The sequence below is a fragment of the Ascochyta rabiei genome, chromosome 4 (genome assembly GCF_004011695.2).
Source record: "Ascochyta rabiei chromosome 4, complete sequence".
NCBI lineage: Eukaryota > Fungi > Ascomycota > Dothideomycetes > Pleosporales > Didymellaceae > Ascochyta > Ascochyta rabiei.
Window position 1 is genome coordinate 1,148,991 of NC_082408.1, and position 23,357 is coordinate 1,172,347.

The 23,357-nt window shown below is 53.1% G+C and overlaps 9 protein-coding genes across 9 annotated transcripts, besides 1 other annotated feature; 3 read left to right on the top strand and 6 right to left on the bottom strand.

Moving 5' to 3' along the window:
• Window positions 1-104: 104 nt before the first annotated feature.
• On the bottom strand, window positions 105-2,224 carry EKO05_0002829 (Primary-amine oxidase; the record flags this gene model as incomplete). The annotated part of the gene is made up of 2 exons (XM_038937807.2): window positions 105-460; window positions 517-2,224. The coding sequence occupies 2 exons, from the start codon at window positions 2,222-2,224 to the stop codon at window positions 105-107; spliced, it is 2,064 nt and encodes a 687-aa protein (XP_038801400.2).
• A 1,037-nt stretch (window positions 2,225-3,261) lies between these two features.
• EKO05_0002830 (pre-rRNA processing and 40S ribosomal subunit assembly) lies at window positions 3,262-4,155 on the bottom strand (the record flags this gene model as incomplete). Its single annotated transcript, XM_038945146.1, has 1 exon — window positions 3,262-4,155. One exon carries the CDS (start codon window positions 4,153-4,155, stop codon window positions 3,262-3,264), a length of 894 nt encoding a protein of 297 aa, XP_038801401.1.
• A 169-nt stretch (window positions 4,156-4,324) lies between these two features.
• Window positions 4,325-5,249, top strand: EKO05_0002831 (1-(5-phosphoribosyl)-5((5-phosphoribosylamino)methylideneamino)imidazole-4-carboxamidisomerase; the record flags this gene model as incomplete). The annotated part of the gene is made up of 3 exons (XM_038937858.1): window positions 4,325-4,627; window positions 4,720-4,906; window positions 4,963-5,249. The coding sequence occupies 3 exons, from the start codon at window positions 4,325-4,327 to the stop codon at window positions 5,247-5,249; spliced, it is 777 nt and encodes a 258-aa protein (XP_038801402.1).
• Window positions 5,250-5,451: 202 nt separating this feature from the next.
• Window positions 5,452-5,478: a tandem repeat.
• Window positions 5,479-5,777: 299 nt separating this feature from the next.
• Window positions 5,778-10,004, bottom strand: EKO05_0002832 (transcriptional regulator; the record flags this gene model as incomplete). Its single annotated transcript, XM_038937928.2, has 2 exons — window positions 5,778-9,857; window positions 9,936-10,004. The coding sequence occupies 2 exons, from the start codon at window positions 10,002-10,004 to the stop codon at window positions 5,778-5,780; spliced, it is 4,149 nt and encodes a 1,382-aa protein (XP_038801403.2).
• Window positions 10,005-11,087: 1,083 nt separating this feature from the next.
• Window positions 11,088-12,260, bottom strand: EKO05_0002833 (carbohydrate-binding module 1; the record flags this gene model as incomplete). Its single annotated transcript, XM_038945147.1, has 1 exon — window positions 11,088-12,260. One exon carries the CDS (start codon window positions 12,258-12,260, stop codon window positions 11,088-11,090), a length of 1,173 nt encoding a protein of 390 aa, XP_038801404.1.
• Window positions 12,261-13,455: 1,195 nt separating this feature from the next.
• On the top strand, window positions 13,456-14,855 carry EKO05_0002834 (uncharacterized protein; the record flags this gene model as incomplete). The annotated part of the gene is made up of 2 exons (XM_038938147.1): window positions 13,456-14,290; window positions 14,359-14,855. The coding sequence occupies 2 exons, from the start codon at window positions 13,456-13,458 to the stop codon at window positions 14,853-14,855; spliced, it is 1,332 nt and encodes a 443-aa protein (XP_038801405.1).
• Window positions 14,856-15,509: 654 nt separating this feature from the next.
• Window positions 15,510-17,105, top strand: EKO05_0002835 (uncharacterized protein; the record flags this gene model as incomplete). The annotated part of the gene is made up of 1 exon (XM_038945148.1): window positions 15,510-17,105. One exon carries the CDS (start codon window positions 15,510-15,512, stop codon window positions 17,103-17,105), a length of 1,596 nt encoding a protein of 531 aa, XP_038801406.1.
• A 368-nt stretch (window positions 17,106-17,473) lies between these two features.
• EKO05_0002836 (uncharacterized protein) lies at window positions 17,474-18,831 on the bottom strand (the record flags this gene model as incomplete). Its single annotated transcript, XM_038937906.2, has 3 exons — window positions 17,474-18,074; window positions 18,132-18,680; window positions 18,743-18,831. 3 exons carry the CDS (start codon window positions 18,829-18,831, stop codon window positions 17,474-17,476), a joined length of 1,239 nt encoding a protein of 412 aa, XP_038801407.2.
• Window positions 18,832-21,573: 2,742 nt separating this feature from the next.
• Window positions 21,574-23,223, bottom strand: EKO05_0002837 (Amidase; the record flags this gene model as incomplete). Its single annotated transcript, XM_038945149.1, has 1 exon — window positions 21,574-23,223. The coding sequence occupies one exon, from the start codon at window positions 23,221-23,223 to the stop codon at window positions 21,574-21,576; it is 1,650 nt and encodes a 549-aa protein (XP_038801408.1).
• Between the last annotated feature and the right edge of the window lie 134 nt (window positions 23,224-23,357).

Sequence of the window (23,357 nt, forward strand, 5' to 3'; positions counted from 1 at the left end):
TTTGCATAAACCAAAGACATTATCATCAAACAAACCTGCTATCTCTACACACCGGTACCGTACTTGCCGCTCGAACAGCACGCCACTTCGCCCGGCGCAGCACCTTACGCAGCAGCAGTCTCCTTCTCCCCAAAAGCCAACTTGCTAATGCGATCCACCAGCGTGCTGCCCTGCCTCACCCCACTCGGCACACTGCAGTAACTGGGCGGGATGTCCAAACACGGATTCCTCGTAAAGAAGTTCCTCGGACGCAGCAGTAGCGTCATGGGCTCGGCTGGCATGACGGGGAAGTCCTCAGGCGAGGGGAAGTGCGTGATGCCGAATGTGTGCCACAGAACGACGTCCGTGTTGTCCAGATTGGCGGTGGGGTTGGCCTCGATCCATGCTGGTATGCCTTGCGACGGCTCGCCGGATGTCTGCGGGACGTGGCGGCCGGCGGGGTGGAGCTGTGCGTCGTCGTCTGGTCTTGTCAGCATGCGTGATACTCATCGTTCGTGAGGGGGACAGTTGACTTACACTTGGTAACGTGCACAGCGTGCCTTGCAAAACCAGCACGTTTCCACACCAGACTGCCTGGTTTCGGTAGCAACTCCGGCACCTCCCTGCTTACAAGCTTGTAACTCGCTGGCTTCTTGCTGTATGGGTTCAATTTGCTCTCGTTGCACATATCCCACGTCCTGCTCGACGCGCCGTTGTAGTCTGTCGCCGCCTGCTCAGGGGTGCTGAGCTTCGTCTTCTTTGCGTAGAATGCGTTGCCGTACTTGTTCTCTGCGCTACCCACCTCGCCGTCCCCACGTGTTGCGTCGACCATGAAGACTGTGTTGTTTGGACCGTCAATGTTCGGATCGATGCGTAGACAGAAGAGGTGCTGGTGGTTGTGTGCATTCACACCAGGGTATACTTCTGTACCCCAGCCCTTCAAGTCCTCCCCGGGCAGCATGGCGTAGGTGTTCAAGATGCCAGTGAGCTTGATTTCCAGCTGAATCGTGCCGTCGAGGTGGAAGATCCAGTACACGCAGTATTCGTAGTTAGCTGCCGTGAAGATTTGCGAAATGATCAGCTTGCGAGCGCGAGTAACTGTGACACTGTCGTCACGGAAGTCGATGTGCTTGAACAGAATACCCGCATCCTCCTCATGGATACAGATGGCGTTCTTGATCGTCGTAGCCTGTCCGGCGCGGTTAACAAATGCTGCGTCCATGTAGTGGATCGCGCCCTTGCAGTCACATCCTAAGCTCAGCGAGTTCGTCATGTAGCCGCCTCCGTACTCTCCTAGGTCAAAAGCGTGCTTGCGCTGGTGCGGATGATCCGGGTTTCCGTAGGGTACAACCATCTCAGCTAGCGACAGTCGCCAGAATGTGTCTCTGACTGTGCCCTTATCGTTGAATGTGATGTTGCTAAGAACCAGACCTTCGCGGTAGTTGAAGCCAACATGCAGCTTCCAATTGACCCAGCTAATGTACCGCCCGTCCACCGTGAAGCTCACGCCCTCCGGCTGTGTGATGTGGATTGGCTTTAAATCCTTCCTGAACCCGCCCTCTTTCTCGATGGCTGCTGCGTGGTAATTGTTTGGCGGTGCTGTGCTCAGTGGTCTTCTCACAGGCGGGACATCAATATGGATGATCTCCTGAGTGTCAGAATTGTAGATTGGACAGAAATCCAAGGGGTAGCTGTACTGGCTGTCATCGACATGGGGACGGTAGTACATCAACGCTTGCTGGAGGCGCACAGTCGTGCCAAATCTCTCGTCGTAACCGATAGTCCAGGGGTCGCAATAGACTTTGTGCATATCCTGCGGCGGGATGCCTAGGATGCCGCATTGTTCTATGACCTTGGGGTCTTTGCGTACGATAGACTCAACGATTTGTAGGTCCTCCATAGTTATTAGCGGTTGCACGCCCTCAGTCAACTCCCAGCTCAATATCTTGCTCTCGCTCAAGTTCACGTGTGCATCGAACACCTTGCTTCCACGGCCAATGCACACTACGTCCGCAACACGATGCGGTCTCGGGGCTACCTCTGGTGCTTTTACCCACGCCATCATCTCCGCCTTGCGTGGCTCCAGCAGCGTGACGGCATTGAAGAAGACATCAGGATGGTCTTTGCGGACAAGAGCAACTGCGGCTTCAATCTCGAGTTCGGAGAGTGGATCAAATGGGTGAGGCGGTACTGCTTGGCCTGTGAGGTGCGAAGCTGCTTGCTTGAGGCGATCCAGAGCCATCATGGGTTGCTGGATTCAGTTGAACACCGACGAAGGGAAACTAGACGATGGATGGGAGGTTGACTGATGTCGAGTCTTGAAGCAGGGTCCAAGCGGGGTATATGTACTCTCCTTGAGCTGAAGCATCGCCTCTCGGACCTTGATACAGCTTTTTGATCATCGGTAGATTCAGGAAGCAATATGAAATCGTGCAAGTCCACCATGCTTTCAATTCAATCCAATGATTGTTGTTTCTCTCTATCAACGGGCGCGATAAGATAGTAACGGCGCATAGTCATGCCGTATGCGGTTAAAGCACTAGACGGCGCTAGACATCTTCCCCACTTCTCCATGCATTGCTTGTGCGTTTGGTCCTCCTTCGGACGCTTGGCAGTTTTGGTTCCCTCCGTGGTGATATGGAGAGTGACATCAAGGTGCGACAGCGTAGAGGCACCGAGAATGTGAGGTACAGGTGTGGGATCGCAGTCTGATGCCAAAGGCGATATTTCAGCGCTCAGCTCCACGAGACAAAACATCGTGACGAATGTATGAGAACTGGTACAGAATAGGTGAAGAAAGCCGGTGTTTGAAGAGTATGATGTGCATGCTTTACGTGCCTGGAGAGGATGGGAACACGCCCTCTGCTTTACGTACCCGACCGATTCTCAAATTGCCTCAAATTCGGGCTTGGGAAGGGCGAGGAGCGGTTGTAAGACAGTAGGCAGCCAAGGACCTTGATGGCAACATCAGTAGACATGCTCATCTCTCTTTGCAAGGTTTGAGCACAGCACAGTCTATATACAGACAACCGTCTCAAGCCCAACCACAGCAGGAGTTGCCACGTCGATGTTGCTCGAGACTGACTGTAGGCGCTTGAGACAACATTGTGCTGAGGATCCGTGTTGGAAAGTTGAATCCTCGCCTGTGACAGACTGAGCACGACATCGCAGTGTGCTTCACGGCCCTCTCTCTACCAAGACCCCCTAGATCAGTCTCGCAAGCAGGGTGGGTTTCACGCAGCCGAGTAAGAGCATTGTTTGCAAGACGACGAACAAGACTGCTCATCGCCTTGGCTTGCCCTTCCCTTTGCCCTTCGCGCCCTTCCCACCCTGACTTCCTGGCCCGCCGGTGATGCTCCTGACATCCTTCTTACTGAGACTCAGCGTGCCGCCCCTGAACTTGCCAATACTCGGGCCGCCCACGCCCCTCTCTCTCTTCTTATCCTTATCCTTCATGCCGACTCTCTGCTCCCGCTCCAAGATGACACCGGCTTCTCGTGCATCGTGCCGCCTCTTTTCCTCGGTCAGCCGCGCTTTCTGGGCCATGTTTTTCCGCTGCGCCATGGGCATCTTCTTCTGCGTGAAGACGCTTCCCTTTGCGCCTAAGCTCTGCAGGTGCAGGTCTGTGGACTTGTGACGCGCAATGCCCGAGGTAGTGAGGGTGGGTGTTGAGGCGCCGGAGGACGAGGCGGAGAGGAGGTGGGATTCGCGAAGCAGTTTCTGGAGAGCGAGGTCGTTTTTGAGGTTAGCCGTTTCGCCCGTCTCGTCGGCGTCGGCGGACTTCTTCTTAACGGCGAGCTTGCCGGATGGGGGAGCGGCGGTCATGGGCGGTTTCGAGGACATGAAGGCGCGCTTTGCGGCTTTGGAGGCCTCTTCGTCGGAGTCATACGTAGCGTCTTTGTATTCGATCACTTCGACTTTGTTTGATTCGTCGTCGCTGAGGCCTGACCAGTCTGACTCCTCCTCGTCTTCCTCTGCTTCGTCCACTGTTGGTGTCTCTTCGATTCTCGGCTTCTTGGGCGCCACGTCTAGCGGCTTGAATTTCGCCTCGAATGCGCGCCGGAACAGCTCCTGCAAGTCTTCATTGTCGGACCCGGACGCAGGCGACGGCGATCGTGATGGCCTTTCGAGCTCCTCGCGCGTGACGCGCTTACGTTTCCCAAGCTGCGGTGCCATAGTGTCGAGCGTGTGTGTGTTTTAGTAAAGATTTACATCACTCGTGCTTGCAAAAGTTGGTCCACCAAAAAGTTCACGCTAGCCAAGGACCCCCGAGCCATCCATGTCCATCTTTCACCCCTCCACCCCGCATCGTCATCCCTTACACCTCAAAGAAACAATCCACACAATGACAAAGTTTCGCCCCTGTATAGACCTGCATGCTGGCAGCGTCAAGCAAATTGTCGGCGGCACCCTCTCCACCTCGACTCCGAGCGACTTGAAGACGAACTGGACTTCAGAGCACCCCTCCGCGTACTATGCCTCGCTATACAAGGAACACGACCTTGCAGGCGCGCACGTGATCATGCTAGGCCCTGGAAATGACGCTGCAGCGCAGGAAGCGCTCGAGGCGTGGAAGGGCGGCATGCAGGTTGGCGGCGGCATCAACGAGGGCAACGCAGGGGAGTGGATTGGGAGGGGGGCAGAGAGAGTGGGTTATCCACGCAGTCTGCTTGAGATACGCAGCGCAGCTGAGCTGGCGAAAAAAAAAAAGAAGAGCAGAGAGCTAATTGGGCGCAGTAGGTCATCATAACCTCGTACCTCTTCCCAGACTCGGTCTTCAGCATGGACCGCCTCAGGGGCGTCCTCTACGCGTTAGGCAACGACAAGAACAAACTCGTCATCGACCTGTCCTGCAGACGCAAAGACGACAAGTGGTTCGTAGCCACCAACAAGTGGCAGACCATCACCGACTTCGAGCTCAGCCAGGGTACATAGACACTCTTTCCCCCATTCTTGACTAGTCAGGAATTGACGCCAAAACAGAATCTATACAGCTCCTCGAGCCGCACTGCTCCGAGTTCCTCATTCACGCCGCTGACGTCGAAGGTCTTCAGCGCGGCATCGACCACGAGCTGGTCACGAAGTTGGCCGAATGGTGCAGCATCCCCGTGACATACGCCGGCGGCGGACGGTCGATAGCTGATCTGGAGCTGGTGAAGGAACTAAGCCGCGGCAAAGTAGATTTGACGATTGGGAGTGCGTTGGACATATTCGGAGGCTCGGGCGTCAAGTTTGAGGAGTGCGTGGCGTGGAACAAGAAGCAGACATGAAAAGGCAGAGTAGAAAGCTCGGGAGCTGTGATGAAGAAACGACGAAAAGAAAAGGACGCGTCACGCGCGGCAAAGGCACTTCTGAAAACAATACACATGTATTGCAATTGATTCTGTCATCTTACGTCTACTAGCTATGCACATAACAGCAGCAGTAGTACCGAACAAACTCCTGTCAACGCCAAGCCCGAGCCTCATCATGTCGATCAATCAATCAATCCATCAATCATGACACTCAGCCCAAAAGAACCCTCCCATTGCTCAGGTGATGTGGTGAAGAGGAAGAAAAGCCCGCTTGCAATGAGTCTCTTGTGACGACCGCAAGCCCTCCATCCCAATCTCACTCTGAAATCATACAGCCTGCGAAAAAAAAAAAAAAAGAAGACATATCGAGAAGGTAAATCGTTGCTCTGAAGTCTACTCTGTGGGGTTTGTTCATCGGATACGTGTCCCTGGCCTTCATTGAGTCAGGCAAGAACAAGCAATAGCAGAGAACCATGTAGGCAAACAGGAGCTTGCATACCTATTCTATAGCGCGCGCGGAGTACCGACGGCACTTGTCACGCCTGTGCTCAAACCACCTGTGCCTGACGCCGCGTCGTCAAAGTCCTGCCACTCGGGATACTCCTGCGTAGCCTCTTTGAGCTTATCGACCGTTGTCTGCTCAATCAGGTTGGCGTCCTGGTACAGCAGACTACTGTCCTCGTTGTACAGACGGCAGTTGCTGCACAGCAGGCCAAGGTCTTGCCGGAATTGCTTCAGCGACTGGTACTCCTTCTTATTGATCTTCTTTTTGACCTGGTTCATGCAGATCGGGTTCTTGATCAGTTGGTAGTAATCGGGGTAGTCCCATTTGTCAGGCAGCTCGATGAAGGGATCGATGATGCCACGATTGGGAATGTCAGGGTCGGTCGACTCTTCCTCGAGGTCATTAAGCGCTTCGTAGACAATATTGACAACCTTCTGTAACGAAGCTCGCTGCTCGGGTCGGAGTGTGTCTTTGGCTGGTGCTGGACGGCCACGCTTGCGGGGTGCGACGTCTCCATCGAGAGAAGCTTCGTCGGCCTTACGCTTCTCAAGCTGCTTCGGCTTTCTGCCTCGCTTCTTGGGTATGGGCTCTTCTGAGCTCTCTCGTGAAGGCGCAGGCGACTCTTCCCTTACGCCAGACTTCCGGCCACGCTTAGCAATCTTAGCTTCCTTGCGGGCGATTGCAGCTTCGATCGTGTCCTCGTCGTTGTCAACAGCCTCGAGCCATTGCTCTTCAGTAAGACCATCATCATACTTGACACGTGTGCGCTCACGAGCTCCACGACCGATAGGTGTATCTGCGACCTCTTCGACAACTGGGGCTTCTTCGTTCAGGTAGATGTCCGGGAGTTCGCTCTCGCCAATGAGACGTGGCAGAGGCTTGCCTGGACCGTATGGATCCTCCGCAAGTCGTTTCCTGTCCATCTCCTGGAACAGCTTGAACTCGTCTTCGTTTCGCATCATGATCAAGTTGAGATCATCATCATCCATCTCTTCTTGTTCAAGACTCTCGGCAGCTTCGGCAGACTCCAACATGACTCGCAACATGGCGTCACGCTCCTCATTTGTAGACTTGTTATCGAACTTACCAGCCTGAATGACCTTGCCGTCCATGTCAAGCTTGTAGTTAGCTCGCTCGAGAATCTTCTCTTCGACCGAGTTTGAGGTGATGAGACGAAGAATGCGGACTTCGTTCTTTTGACCGATACGATGAGCGCGATCCTGAGCTTGCAAATCCTGGTGAGGATTCCAATCCGAGTCGTAGATGATGACCGTGTCAGCCGTCTGCAGGTTGAGACCGAGACCACCTGCACGTGTAGACAGCAGGAAGCAGAAGTAAGGCGAGTTGGGAGCATTGAAAGCTTTGAGCAGATCAGACCGATCATCGGCCTTGGTCGCACCATCCAAACGCATGTATTGCATGCCTCGCAGTCGCAGGTAATCCTCCATGATGTTCATGATCTGCGTCATCTGGAAGAACATGAGGACCCGATGGCCGGTAGCCTGGAACTTAGGCAAGACTCTGTCCAGGAGCTCGAACTTTCCTGCTGAGCGCCACAAGAGGTCGTTTGTGCCTCGAGTAGGGTTCATCTGATCTTCGACCTCCTCGAAAACGAAGGGGTGGTTACATAGCTTGCGCAACTGCATGAGCATGTTGCTCAAACCGCGCATTCCAGTCTTGCCACCCTTTCCGTCACTGACCATAAGCCTGTTGTGAGTTACGAGCTGCTTGTACAACTTAGCCTGTAGTGTGGAGAAGTTGCACTTGATGACCCGCTCGGTCTTGTCTGGAAGATCCTTCTCGACATCCTTCTTGAGACGACGCAGAAGGAAGGGCCTAAGGACCTTGTGAAGTCGGCGAATGACAAGCAACTGCTCTTCTTCAGTCAACTCCATCTTGTCTTGACCACCGGTGTTGGCGAACGGAGTGTTGAACCACTCGTCAAAAGACGTGGCAGACTTGAAGATGGTAGGAAGAACGAAGTTAAGCATGGCCCAGAGCTCAGTCAGGTTATTCTGGAGCGGTGTACCAGTAAGAATGAGACGGAAACGAGTGGTATAGTACTGTGTGATCGTACTGCTCAGCTTCGAGTTGGCGTTCTTCATGCGGTGGCCCTCATCGACGATCATGTGTACCCACTTGATCTTACTCAGAATCGGACGATCCTTGATGATAAACTCGTAAGTGGTGAGCAAGACCTGGAACTGGCCCCAACGGATCTGCTGCTGGAACTGCTTTCGCTGGTTTGGTGGACCTTTGTAGACGATCTTCGTGACGCTGGGTGCCCACTTCTCGAACTCGCTAGTCCAATTCGTGAGTGTACTCAGCGGAACGATGACCAAGAAAGGCCCAGGCTGTTGCTTCCTCTCAATGAGATAGGTGATCAAACTGATAGTCTGGATAGTCTTTCCAAGACCCATTTCGTCGGCAAGGATGCCGTTCAGGTTATTGTTGTACAGCGATATCATCCATTGCAGACCCTTGATCTGGTACTCTTTCAGTGTACCGCCAACCAAGCACGAGGCCTGCCCGGTAACAGTCTCCTTGATACGATGAGCGATCTCGTAGTAATCTGTTCGCTTTTTGCCTGGCTGCACCTCGTCATCTGTGTCGCCATGGTCTTCCGATTCGTCGGACGAGATGTCTTCTGCGTTGTTGAGCTTGTAACGGTCGGAGTGGTTTCGTTGTTGCGCCTTGACACTGTCGGCAAGCTGCTTCAAGAAACCGTCGGTCTGTTTCAGCAGATGAGAAATACGTGTGTCCTTGGCTTGACCCAGAAGCTTGAGGTAGGTCTCTTCGTCGTTGGCCTTCAGGGCCTGCAGACGCTGCTTGGCAGTTCGCTCCACACGTTTCTGTTCTTCCTTCTCGATGTTCTGGTGGGTGGTGATCATGATGCGGCCGAGCTTCTGCAGGCGTTGTCGTTGGGCTGCACCAGCTTCGTGCAATTCAGTGCGATGCTTCCTAATAGCATCAATGAATTCGTGGTGCTTCTTCTTCTCCTTTGTCTCACGAGCATCGCGCTGCTGCTTCTCCAGCTTCTCAGTAAGGCGAGCTTCGCGCATCGACTGCTTCTTCAGCCTACGGTAAACGGTTCGGTTGGCGGTCATGGCGAGGTTGTCCGCATGGATCATCTGCTGGGCGATTTCTCTCCGTAGTTTGCGCTGCTTCTCCAACAAGTTGAGCTTCTTCTGCTCGATAACAAGCGCCAGCTTTACTTTGCCGTCGTCTTCAGGCGTATCTGTCTTACTTGTGTCCCAGGAACCGACGTTTGCGTTGAACTTTTCCAGCTCGGCTTTGCGCGCGGTGATCCGGTTATACAAGATGACCTCGCGTTCTTTGCGCAGCTCCTGCATGCCCTGTTGTACAGCATCGATGTCAACGCCCTGTGGCATGATCGTGGCGAGGTAGGGTCGGTTCTTGCGCTGAGTGTGCGAGATGTAGTTGACGTCGCGAAATGCTTCACTGTTCCAAGGCTCGATGAATGTGTCTGGTAGACGAGGAAGATTCCTAAGCTCCGAAACGGCGCCGCTGGGTGCAACAGATGCGCTCGTTGCGCGTGTGGCGCTATCCAGAACCTGTGAAGCAGCAGCGACAGCATCGGCAGTGCTTTGGGGTTTCTTCGCTTGCTGGTTGCTGAACATTTGCTGCATGTTAGCAGGTAACGGCAAGCCTTTCGAGAGATGCTTGAACGCTGAGATCTGGCTCCTGAGCATAAACAGCTGTTCCTTTGTGAAACTGCCGTTACCTCCACTTGTGGCTGAAGTGGGTGTTTGACCATCTGCGGAAGGACCTTGTCCGCCAGCAACGGCGGATTGTGCGCCAGCAGAGGGACCACTCGAGGAGGGTGTAGCGGATGAGCCATCGGCTAGCTTGGCGCCGTTCATGGCCACAACAGCACCATTCTGTTGCCCATTTTGCTGTTCGGAGAGGCTCTGTTGTCGCTGGTGTTGTTGTTTCATCATCTGCGATTGCTGCGCGAGATACTGGTTGCGCTTCTGAACCATAGCGAGAAGGTTGCGCGCTTTGATAAGGTCAGGGTTGGTGTCGGGAACACCTGCCGCCTTCATCTGCTGGTAACGCTACAGAATATTCAGTAACTGGAACACACGATGAGGATAGCGCGGGGCGCGTGTATGTGTGTGATGAAGTGAACGCACCTGGAAGATCTGCCCAACCTGTTCTTTGGAGAGGTTGGCAGGCAGCTGCCCTTGGCCCTGACCAGACATGTCTGGCGTGGCTTGAACTGACGCCATGGTTGTAGTGGTGAACTGTATGCGCAGTATTGCGCAAAGTGCTGTTAGTATCGAGCTTCGCAAGCCTCAAACGCAGTCAATCGACAGTGGGTGGCTGGTCGAAAAGCGCGCACTATGGGGAAAGGACAGTCGCGGTCGATCAGGTGCGCATGCAGCGGGCTGCTATGACATTATCGTGCGGCGTGGTGGTGGTGCGCGCCTCTTGGTGAATGAGGCTGATGGCACTCCGCCTGCACGCGCAAGTGTCGCGATGGATAGCAGGAGCGGAGGCTGCCTGGCAAATAGGGTGTAGGGGAGGCAAAAGGCACAGGCGCGTGCGAAAAGGTCGGTTGTTGCGCCACACGCGTTATAAACAACGTGTTGCGCGCGCAAAAAAGATGGGGGACGATGTTCGGTGATGTTGGGGTTGGTCGGCGTTGGGGTGGACGTTCATCGAGGCGCGGCAGAGCGAGTGCAGAGAGTCCCCATTTCCCCCAAAGGTGTTAGCGCGGTCATGTGACTGGTGAACGGTCTCTGATTGGTGAAGGCATCACTCCTCATCTCACTCTTTCCTATACAAATATTCACAGTGATGAACGTCTGGCGCATGCCTTCTCGACTTGTACGAGGTCTGACGTGGTAGTCGGACGTTTGGACCAACAGCGGAGATCCGGGTCTGGCGAACCAGTGGAGTGCAATCGCGACCGCCCCCTCCACATTCAACGACCTCACGAACATCAAACTTGCTCTGTGCTCGCTTGAACATCGAAGAGATCTCCCCTGTTGCGTGACATATTCTTGGAATCTCCCGGCAGCTTCACACACATCCACAATAAGGCTTCGTAGCTTTCATTTACGTCATCGCGATGATTGTGTTCACATCAGTGCTGGGAGGGGACGATGTGAGATGCCCACAAGCCATCATTCTACTTCCTGAACCAGAATCACTACACATCGTTACTAGCTGAAACTGACACGTAAAGTATAATCTTTTCTATCTGAATATGAATTGATGTGTCCAAGCGTATGTACAAACGAGTGACACTCTCATACTCCTTCCCTGACACATGACAGAATCTAAGTGAGTGTAGGTGTCGTCCAGTCAATGTACGTGCCCACATCTGCGCCACCAGGGCCCCTCTCTATGTTTGCCGTGTTTGTGCTCTGGTTCAACAAAAACTTGCCGATGAATGCAGTGAGGTCAGCCTGCTGGTTCGAAGGAAACGAGCAGTGATTGTGGTTCCCAGAGCCTGTGAATCCCATGTTGTCTGGCACACCGAGCGCCTTGTAGATCAAGCGGCCAGCCTTCATGCAAGCAGTGGTGGAGACGGGGCCGAGCCAGTCAATCTCATTCTCGATGACGAGAAGACCACGAGGAGCCACCAAGCCTGCGAGTTGGTGATGGTCAACGGCTAAGGTATTGGCTTTGGTACTGAACGCGTTGAACCTTGGGCTAAACCATACGTTCTCTCCAACGATTTGCGAGGCAGTCTGGATGTTCTTGCCCTTTGCCTTCTCAGAGTCAGAGATGCGCCAGCAAGCAGCGCCACCGGCACCAGACTCTTGTGGAAGACCGAGCGCAATACGCTTCACGAGTGCGGCGGCGACAAATGCACCCTTGCCATTGCGTGAGCAGCCTGTCACACCGATACGCTTTGGGTCGATGCCAGCACTGGGGGTGATCTCGAGAGCGTCAATGATTCGGTCTACCCCCCATGCCCAAGCAGTTAGGGCGCCAGCACTATGACCCGAACCGTATAGGTTATAGAATTTGCCCTGGCCGCGGCTGTTCTGGCCTTGTTGCGCAGCGATGTCGTCGTTATTGAAGACGATAGTTGCGACACCATTAGGAATGGGGAGGCTGGCAGCACCGTAGGCAATGATTGCTGGGAACGGTCCTGACCCGCTGGGTTTCTGGACCGAAACTGTGAAAGTAATCGATTTACCGGCTTCGGAAGCGATGATGGAGAGAGTGCTTCCAGAGAGCGAAGCAGTGACGCTCGATGGTTTAGGAGGGAAGACACCAAGTTCCTGGGCCTGAAGGGCAGCACTGACTTCCTGATTCTTACATTCGAAATCAGCTTTGGTGGTGACTGTCCTGCCGTCAAAAAACTTGAACGGGCTGGGCAACTTCGCGTTCGTGGTTGTTGGGAAAGTCGTTGGGACGTTGCAGGTTGCCTGACGCTCTTCAATGACAGGTACTGCGAGCACTGTTGCGGACAGAAGCGGGATAATAATGGAGAACCTCATGTTGTTGAGAATGTATGCTTGATGCTCTCAATGTTCGTGCTGTTCATACGAAAACGGCTGTTCGTCTTTTATAGAGAGCTGCTGTCTGGTATCCGAGAACCCGCGGTAGATGTAGTCACTTGCCACAATATACTCAAGAAGAATCTTACACCCATACCGCTGTGTTTGTGTGTTGTTCAACCAGTCATGGCTATAGCCATAAACAGAATAAGCGACCCAGATTGGAAGACTTGATGATTTGACGCTTGACTCGCTCTTGAGAGAATGTGTTTGGTGTTTACTTCTCCCTTCGGCCGCTGAGGAAATGGAAGCACTCTACTGATCTTGGCAAACAACGGTTTTCAGGGCATAGCATCGTATTTATCGTCCATTTCCGGGTATGGCCAATCTGTCCTGGGACCCAGATGAGGATAAAAACTTTGGTATGGTTCTTCCAGTGGTATCTGCGTGCGGGGTGCAGTACAGCCGCCGTTTCAAGTCACCGAATTTAGCCTGTCTATCAACCGGTACATATGCCCCATAGACGACTTTGGTTGATTGACGACTGAACAGTGATAATCTTCGCGGGTGTGACTAATCACTTGTTGAGGCTTGACGGTCTCAGCAGCTCTCGGTAATTCGTGCCGTGCCTGACCAACATCGAGACTTGTCAACTTGTATTAGAAGCAGAACGTATGAGGTCAGAGACATGAGAACAAGTGTTGCTAGTGTGCGCCGAGACGTTTACGTGACAAAACCCTTCCCTTTTTCTGCAATTGGGAAGAGGCACACACTTCGACAATACCTTAAATCGATGGCTTACCCACAAAATGCTATGTAGTTCCTGCTCCAACCAGAAAACGCGTTACACTGCCGTCTCGATGGTTGTCATTCGGTCTATGCAAGCTTCGAGGTATTTGAAGTTGAAGAGAAAATATGTATTAGTCAGCTAAGCTTACCTACACAGGCACTAGCGTGAGCCGCCAATCTTCGGGACCCCTCAGTAATGCATGCGTAAGACCTCACAAAACCCAGAGACCATTTACGCTGTCAAAAATTCCAGGTTCACCCCACAGTTAAAGTCCAAGAGAGTATCGAAGGAGGCACGAGCCTACAGTCGGGAATATAACTCCTCAAGCCAGTCGGGCCGTCTCTGCGTTCGGTCCACTTCAAGACACTGCCCGTCGCCGGTTCAAGCGCCAATAAGCTTGTCATCATGGCTGGCAAGCGGCAAGCAGATGATGCCATAAAGTTCTACGAGTCGAGGGCAGTGAACTACGACGGGACTTGGCACGATGATTTCACCAGCCGGTTCATCTCGCACGTCGATATACAGCCAGGCCAACAGATACTGGACCTTGCGTGTGGTACTGGACTCCTCACTTTCCTCGAGGCAGACGCTGTAGGTCCGTCTGGTCAGGTCATTGGTGTTGACGTGACACCGCCGATGCTTGGAGTTGCCGAGTTCAAGAAAAAGAAGGCAGGTGATAAGTTCTCAAACGTAACATTCTTGGAAGGTGATGTTCTGCACCTCGAGGATATCGACGCCTTGAGGGAAAAGACGTTCGACATCATTACGGTTGCCTCCGCACTCGTCCTTTTTCCCGACCCAAAGGCTGCGATCGAGCACTGGTCACAGTTCCTGAAGCCTGGCGGCATCCTTGCGCTAGACGCAACACATCCAAGAAACCTAGTAGCTGGCATGGTGCTGGAAAGAGTCGCTCGGCGCCTGGAGCTGCCGATCCCGTACAATCGGTCATGGAGCAAGTCAGAATCTTCATTAAAGGACTTACTCGAATCTGCTGGCCTTGAAGTTGAAAAAGTCACAATAGTGGATCACCAAGCTGGATACGGCAGGCGACACTACGAGATGGAGCAGTGGGACGACTTCTTCGTAGAAAACGTCATTGTGAAGGACGTTACAAGGACCTTTGCGAATAACGACATCAGGAGAAAGGCGCAGGGCGTCTTCAAGGAGGAGTGGGAAAAGCTGGCGATTGATGGAAAAGTAGAAGAAGTTGACTCTGTGTTCCTTGGGGTTGCGCGTAAACGTAAGTCAAGGCGACGAGAGCTTGTAGAGGTTCGATACCTTTAAGGCAGCAGCTAATAGCGTTCAAAGCTGTCGATGGCTCGAAGTACGTTGCCAAGGTTGTCGACGATGGCGTTGTCTTCAAAGGTGGCTGCAGGTGCGGCGGAGTGCAGTACACGTCCAGCGCACGCCCTAAAGACATAGTCTTTTGCCATTGTCGCGCCTGTCAGCAAGTATCTGGATCGGCCTATATCCCATTCACCCGCGTACCACGAAGCGCTCTGACGTTCACGGAGGAATCTACGCGCGAATTGTTGAGATTGTCAGACGTTGGAGAGAGGTCATTCTGCTCGAAATGCGGTTCCCCAATTACGATGGCCTACTCTTTCCTGCAAGATGAAGTCTCGCTGACGATGAGCTCCGTGGATCTCGGAACCATGGAGTGCGAGCCACCAGTCGTCAAAAAACACATCTTCCTCCGCGAGAAAGCACCCTGGCTCGTACTGGCCGAAGATGGAGCCGAGCGATGGGGCACCTCAGAAGACGCGCATTTGCTCCAGAGCAAACGACAGGATCAGATGAGCTAAGACCAAGGACGATGTGGAGTCCAACGGATAGCGCTGAGCGTCTCGGTATGGTCAATTTGGCAGGCCCTTTGGGCTTAGATTAGACAGCTCGCAGCCCACGGGTCGACGAGTGTTCCACTAGCGTCGTCGTCGTTTTGCATGCACGACGACGGCGCAAAACCTTTGAAGAGAACTACTGCAGGTTCTAGCGACGGGACGCCTCACTTTGGAGACCTGATTGGGGCTATTGGTGCCTTTTAGTGATGGGATGCATGTTGCGGTGAGGAAAGATGACGCTCCAGCCTCAAAACCTGGTTCTAGCCGTTCGCCAGCTTCGACCAGCCACCTGCCAACCACGTTGTTAATCTCAGCGACACGACAGCACCTTTTCCCCCGTGCGGCAATCCAATCTGAACTTGCTCTCAAACCTCTCCAGCAACTCGTTGCACTACAGCTCGCTCGATCTCCTTTTATCCAACCTTTTTACCCTCCTTGACCGCCTGTGTACCGTTCGCGCTTCTGCAGGTCCCCACTATCGATAGCCTGGCCGTCGACCGGGATACCCATTCTCAACAACAAGACCGCGTTTCACGACAGTCATTCCATCAGTTCGCTTGCCGACGGTGTCGAAGAACTGCGGTTCGAAATAGGAAATTTCTGGACCCTTAATCTACCATGTTTCAACAAGCCCTTCCTGAGCTCGAGCTTCAACATCCTCCTCAGGCCTCGCATGCAGCCCACTTTTCTACGCGGGGAGGTCTAAGAGCTCCAACCTCCCCACTGAGGCAATTTACAGCTCCGCCCGCCGACGACGAGCTGAACACCTTCGACAACATCGATCTCTCTGCCGCCATCCCACCACCACCTTCTGTCTTGACCTCAAACGCGACTGCCTATGATCCACACGCCGACTTACCTTCCCCTCTCGAAGACTATCCCCGAGCAGCTCGCAGCACCCACCAGCGCACTCTGACAGGCACATTCCTCAACAACAGCCAGTCTCTGCTCACACGCGCAACGTCCACGTTACAGCAACATACTTCCGCAGCATCGATTCGGTCGCATTCGCCTTCCAAATCGCTGGCTAGCTTCCTCCCTTCAAGGAGCGCAATTGATTCGACCAAGAGCTGGTTCAACGGATCTTCCGCGCCTGTGAAGCTTGGTATCCAACAGCAGGACGAAGACTCAGTTTCAGAGTCGGGCTCAGAGATCGACTCTGAATTCTATTCATCTGATTCAGAGTCGGAGGGTGAAGGAGACGCAGAGGCTAACAACACCATGAACATCTTCAATCGTAAGCCTACACACACGAGGGCAGCCTCAGAAACACCAGTCCGATCCGAGCAGATGGAAACACTGGCGAAGCCACAGCACCAGTCTCCTGCAAGTAGCAGGTTCGCGTGGCTGCTGTCAACACAGAAGAACGCTGCGGTGCCTTCACCTACCCCAGCGCCTACATACCACAACGCCGATGACGAGCTACTCAACCTAAACATCTCGCAAGCTCTCTTTCCCCACGGCTCCGTTGACCCACTCGCACCGTCGTCCTTCAACGATCTCCTTGCCAACGCTGAAGCCCTTCTCTCGCGTTACCAGAAATCGTACCGCCAGCTGTCTACTGCCTTGGTCGATGCGCACTCAGAACAAAGCGCGCAAGATGACGAGCTTGACGAAGCAGAAACAAGAGCACGCCACCTGAAGATGCAGCTCGAGACCATGGCGGCCAAAGCGACCGAGCAGGACGAGCAGATGCGGGTACTGATGGAAGACCTTGCATTCGAGCGGCACGCGAGGCAAGAGGAGGAAGCTGCGCGCAAGAGGAGCCTTGCACTCATCAGGAGTCAGCCCCAGTGCAGCTGCCAGGATACACCACGCCGCCGCAACCGCATCTCAAACTCGGAACTCAGCATCGACTCTGGCTTTGAGTCTGATGCCGAAACAGATGCCGCAAGTCTTTTCTCCAGAAACTGCCTCAGCCCAACAGGCACCGACCGATCTTCTATCCTCGAGGTTGAGGCTGATGCCACACCAAAAAATAAGAAGGTACAAAGCCTACAACGCGGTGGCACGTACGACAAGCCCAGAGGCGGGTCAGTTAGCGTACAGAGCTGGGGCTGCGCTAATTGCGAAGGCGGCTCGCAGGCTTCTGTCTGGGGGCGGCTGAGCAAGGAGCGCGAGGAGAACCGGGTGCTCAGACACAGAGTAGAAGCGCTTGAGGAAGCCGTTGAGGGTGCCTTGGATGCCGTCGGAGGACAGTGGGGTCTGCCTTGAAGCCTTGCTGGCAGTTACGATATTGAGATATGGGGCGTTCGAAATGATACCAGATTGGCTAGAGCACAATCTTTGACTTTAGCGGCAGTAACTTGCATATCAGTACTATAAGAGCGTTGAGCGCCAATAGCATAGTTACAATACAACATCATCACGTACTCGTCTTTCCACTTTTCTTCCAACTGTCCGATATCAGCGACCGCCCAACACTAATTGTGCGCTTCCGCCACTACGCACGGGTTGGCGCAGATTATATTATGGTCTTCATGTCACAACACTCGCTCAGTGAGGCTGAACCTTACAGAGCTCAGAAGATACATCGTGTGCAGGCATGTATTATTTCGTTACACAGTTCTCTGCTGACAGGACTACTGGAATGGATTAAACGTCCCTACAGGCTTCTTGTACTCATCATCCAACGTACTATTACTGTCTCCACCCAGGCTCAAGCTCCTCCGCTTATTCGAGGCCGGGGCAGAAGAAGAAGTAAACCCTCGTTTTGAAGTACTGTGGCTCAGCGAGTTTTCCGGCGCAACTTCCGTCGTAACCGTCGTCGTAACACCTTTCCGTATCCCGTTCTCCCATTGCTCTTCGAGCACCCCCGTGTCCAACATGTTCTCCTCGTCGCTGCTACTCCCCCGCCCGCCCGTGACGGTGGTTGTGCGCACTGTGCGCTCGGCGGCGGGGCGCAGGTTGTCCAGCATCTGCTGGGTGCCGAATGTGGAGCCGCCGGTCCTGGATTGGAAGCCTTTTGGTGTTTTGGACCACGGCATGCCGGAGTTTTGGCCGGTAGAGCCCAGGGCGGCTTTGAACAGGGGTTTGAGCGTTGCGATGCAGCCGGCTGTTATCCCAATGCCGACTTCAACGGTGGTCCAGATTGCGAAGTCGGTTGTGCGGTAGAGAAAGTCTCCTTTGTAGGGCTTGAGGGTTGAGGTGTAGGGGAGGCGGATGATGGTTGCGGTCGAACCACTGATTGGTGCTGTCAGTATCTCTTAGATGAAGTCAAAGTGAGATAGGTTTACTCACATTGCAGCCAAGCCGATAATACTACTGACAATAACCTTGACGCGGCGCTTCATCTGCAGGTCTTTGACCACAAAGATGGGCAGAATTCCAAACGTCCAGTCCGCAAACGAATTCAACGCAGAGACGACGTAAGTGAAGTTCATGACTAGCGATGCAGAAAGGCATGTGCCGGTATGAGTTGGATCCAGATCCCACCAGTAAGAGATTGGTCTACACTGGAAGATGACGAGCAAAGTGTACGCAACTCCGAGGACGGCTGCGACGGCCATGATGAAGCGGATGATCCAGATGTGGATCGGGACGATCGTAATGCGCAGCAAGAAAAGCCCAATGGCGATTTTGAATATGGAAGTCGTTATTGTGTAGAAGACTTCGCAAAAGAACCAGAATTTGAGCGCTGTTTGGGCGTTCTCGTCTGTGATATTTTCACGATGCTGCCCAGTTCCATGGAGAGCGCCGCCGAGCTGGCATGATAGATATGCCGTGAAAAAGCACAGTGTTACTACCATCACCTTGTCGTCAAGCCCAAAGCCTTTTACGAGCACCGTTCTGGTGTTGGTGTTAGTCTTGTTGTTGAACAGTGGAAACTTTACGGATGAGCGGCAACTAACCTGACGTAGCATCTCAAGCCGACGGTCAGCCACGTCAAGATGAGGAATGTTATGGCTATGCCCGCAACCTGATCGCCTCGGTCCTGCATGTTGGGTGTGCTGACTATATTGGGACCGGTTGCTTCAAGCGAACCACGATCTGCGGAATTGAAATCGGGGCCAGATGTGGGTATCAAGAAAAGTATGAGGAACGATTAAACGAAATAGTAGTGTCCCATTATTCAAGAGAATGGTCGGCGAGAGGAACTGGAAAATAGAAATTCGAAGTTTCAGACAAAACTTCAACACACTCTAATGCTACTGCATGACTCTGCTGTTCCCGTTTCCCTTTGGAGATCCACTTATAGAGCAAGGCCCAGTTCCCGTCCCGATGTTCCCAGTTGATCCTTTGCCCCCAGAACGGTGCCAGAGCAAATTGTGACGCGAAGGAAGTCTGCCGAATCCGTCTGCTATAGCAGGGCATGCACAGACTTATCTTCCGCGCACAGGCTCGACTAAGCGAACGGGGTAAGCTTGCCGCCTACTAGTGAGCCGCTATAGCTTAATCTAGAACACAGGACATGGGCCGGGGAGCGTGTTTTACTGTTCCATACGTAGTCCCTGCATGGAGGCGTCAACGTAGAAGGTCAGAATGACGATCTCGGAAGTCAACGTCTGAGGCGAAGCTTTGGTCAAGTTGAAGGATGTAACGTGCAAAGGCTCAGACCCATGTCGCTGCCTCCGTTCGTAAGTGCCGGTCACTATAACAGAGCTGCCTGCTGCTCTCTTGCTTCTCCTTCGGGACAGCAAAATAAAGGGCTTTGCCGCAGCTTCCATACGCTAATCACGTCTTCTTCGCGGCTTTGCTCAAACGATAGAGGCGGCTTCCAGCACACGATTCGTTCGAATGCACCAGCATCGCTGTCTGATTTGCTCAGAGTCCCGGCACCGCAACAATTCCCGTCCCCCCCCTCTGCCAGGATATTCCGATGCACTCCACTGAAACCCCATGGTGGACCCGCAGCTGTCAGAGGCTTCCATATAGGGAACTCCAAGCAAATTAGTTTGCCTGTTGGCGACAGCAGCTGTGACATTCGCCACGTCCAGTCATGTCGCATCGACGGCAGTAAGGCACAGAGGAACTGGATCTTGTCAATGTTGTCTTCATGGCATGGGGCTGCGCAACTCACGGTATAGTCATAGATAAGGATAAAGCCTTCGAATCCGCTGCCTATCTCACTTTCCCAATACTCTTGGAAGAAGTCGCCAGGGATGACTTTGGCAGCAGCCGCAGGCTTCTCCGGTCTTCTCGGCTCACCAAAATTGTCATCTGATGGACTAGCAACCTGGGATCTGATGTTTGCATTTGCCGTATCAACAGCCTTCTGCGAGACCTCGAGACCTCGAGACCTCGAGACCCCACGCTTCAGTGCCGTTCAGTGCCAGCATCGCTACATCGTGTCCTCTACCACATCCCTGTACGTATGTCAAATGTCTTTTGATATCCACACATCTCGAACGACTAGGCATGGAGCTGATCATACAAATTAATTTCTTACCGGAACGAGGGCCTTCAGTGGGCGTGTGCTCGTGCCGAGCTCCACTCCGAGTGGTTGAGTCGACAGGAAACCCACAAGAGCAGGCGAAGGTCTTCCGCGATCCCATAGGTCTGACCTGTCAGAATTCCAGAGACTTGACCAGTCTGCAATTTGTTTGTCGCGAGACCTTGTACCACCAGCTAGAAACTTGCGCGCGTGGAGCTCTGGAGTTCGTACCTATAGTTATCAAAGTGGGTGATCAACTGCGTCCTGTTAAAGAATGATTGTTTCTCGGTCGTCATGATGGCGGCTTATCGCAGTGCATCAGTCACAGTCCTAACCTCTGACAACCGTCCGCATACAAACAGCCTACAAGTACAAGGGGTAACGCTGCGTCTGCCAGGGGTCGAAAAGACGGCAATCAGGTTGGGTGGAGCCGTTTTGAACAAGGTGGGGCCCGCAACAACGCGAAGGAATTTCAGTCGCGTGGCTTCAGTCTTCGTATCCGCACAACATGATATGTCGGGCGCCACGTCGGGGAAATCCACAGACCGCACATAAAACCTCTGCTGATGTTTACAATCATCCAATACTGATCGGTATTGGAAGTCAAAAACGAGAGTCTACAAAGGTCCAAAGCCACTGATGTTGGTGTCCTGTTATCCCAATCTTTCTGGGAACTATGACAGGCGGGGGCCTCCTTGAACACTGATTCAGGGCAAAATTGAGGACAGGCTAAAACCGGTCCAAGAGCGCGTCTCACTTCGCGGTAGGAGCCGGGCATCAACTGCAATTGCCCAATGATTCGGTCACAGCTCAGCCATGACGATGTAAGTCGCAGGTGAGGTAGCGTTCGTCTCCTAGGTCGACAACGATAAGGCACACATTGAAGGTGGCGATGTCGCACACCTCCCGGCCAAGTTCCAATTACAGGCAAACATTTGTACCATCCGCGTTTGCCTTACTTTAGCAGCAACCTTGGTTCGATACTACGAAGGGGTTATGGCGAAAAGCTTGCCAAATGATTTCTATAGCCATTCTTACAGAATATGTCTAGCCACGGATCTGGGGTGAAGATACTGTACATAGTAAAGACTGTCTGGCTCGATTTAAACAGTATCGTATGGACTCCCTTGAAGGACTGTCTGCGCAGAATGTAAATTGTTTCCGGTTTTACACAGAAATGTTTGCAGACGCCCCCGGCTTCCAAATGAGTGCTGGTGAGGATTCTTGTAAGCGATGGCTAGACCTTGCATGTAATCTGTACGAAGGTATCCTAAGAGATACCAGCCTATTCCATTTCAACATGTTGATTCATATGGCTACCTCGAAAGGTAAACCGATTTTTTCAGCGATGTGCTCAAAAATGCCGACGATCTTCTCATCCTCGAATCGTCTGCCGACCAACTGCAGCCCCACAGGTGCACCATGGAACTCTTCAGAGTCCCAAAGATTCCTGTTAACCTCATCAAGCTCGCCCAACAACCGCTCACCACCGTTCCAACTGTCCTGATTTTTGTCGACTCTACACACAGGAAACGCAAGCCCCGGATAGTCGAGCAGATTCCACTGACTCGTGTAGTTCCAGTATTTCGCTGTATTGTGTTTTGGCGCTACGCCAGGGCCTACAGGGCAGAGCAATGCGTCGATGCCGTGATTCTTCCAGTGTAGTGCATACTCCTTGCGATACGCTTCGCGCTCTTCAAACCAGTATGCTAGTTCGCCTACTGAGAGCTTCTTAACGCACGGGTTGTCTTTGATGATCCACTCGGAAAGTGGTCGCCATGGTTCGCCGGAAGAGGCCATGTCCTCAGAATCGGCTTTCCCACCGTCGGGGTAGTACAGCGAGGATAAAATTGCCCATGCTTCATCGTGTAAGTGAGGCGCGAAATCGACGATCTCGATGTTGTGTTCTTTCAACTTATCTGTGACGAGCTTCAAGGCACGTGTAATTGGTGGATGCGGTCGCACAATTCCATCGTGCCATAGCACGCCTATACGCAATGGCCGCTCGGTAGGTACTGTGTAGGGACGCCAGGGCATCGGTATCAGCGCAGGTTCTTCGAGCCAAGGTTCTGAGTCAATTATAGTCTTCATGAAAATCCTCAATCCTTGCAACGAAGTCGAGAGTGGCCCGACTACGGTCTCGACGGTATCCGCACCAGCCATCATGTAACCCCAGCCATCGGTCGGTAATCGAAACGCTGTTGGCTTTAGGCCGTAGATACCACAGTTCGCAGCTGGGCTTCGAATTGAGCCTCCTACGTCAGAGCCAATGCCCAGGCAAGAGCCACGGAGGGCGATGAGTGCGCCCTCGCCACCGGAGCTTCCACCAGATGTGAGGTTGCGGTTGTATGGGTTTGTGGTAACACCATAAAGATTCGAGTCTGTCTCAAGATGCATCATTGTTTGCGGTACTGTCGTTCTGCAATGAAAGACGGCGCCTGCATCTCGCAGCACCTGGATGATGTGCGCATCTTCTTTAGCGATGGTGTCCCAGTGTGAGACGTACCCAGTCGTGCACCGAAGTCCTTGAAGACCAAGATGCTCCTTCAGGCTGATGGGTAAGCCGTGCAGGGGGCCAATTGGACGCTTGTACTCCTGGAAGTAAACATCGAGCTCCTTTGCTCGCTCTAGAGCAAGGGTAGGTAGGAGCTCCGTAAGGCAGTTTGATAGGCTTTGTGATATGGCAGCATGTTGCAGGAAAGCAGTGGTGACTTGTACAGCAGACAGCTGGCCGTTCGCGAGACACACGAGTAGCTCCTCAGGAAGCAGTTTTGTGATCGACGAAACAGACTGATCAAGCAGCTCACCAGGCATATGCAGGACGTTCTTCGGCAAAACCGAAGGGAGACAGGGTGCTGACGGATTCAAAGAGGTTATCGTAGCATCTCGATAGCTTTGAGCGTCTTCAGCGATCTCGGTCCACGTTCGCGTTGGTGACTTCTTCTGAGCAGGAGGCATTGCTACAGAGGAGTGCTGGTGTCGCTATCACGTGGAGAATGAGCAGTCCAGACCGAACGCGCGCTCTTGACAGAAGCTGCACCTGCAAAGAGTCACCTCACGACGCGTTCAGTGAGGATCGCAACATAAAAAGA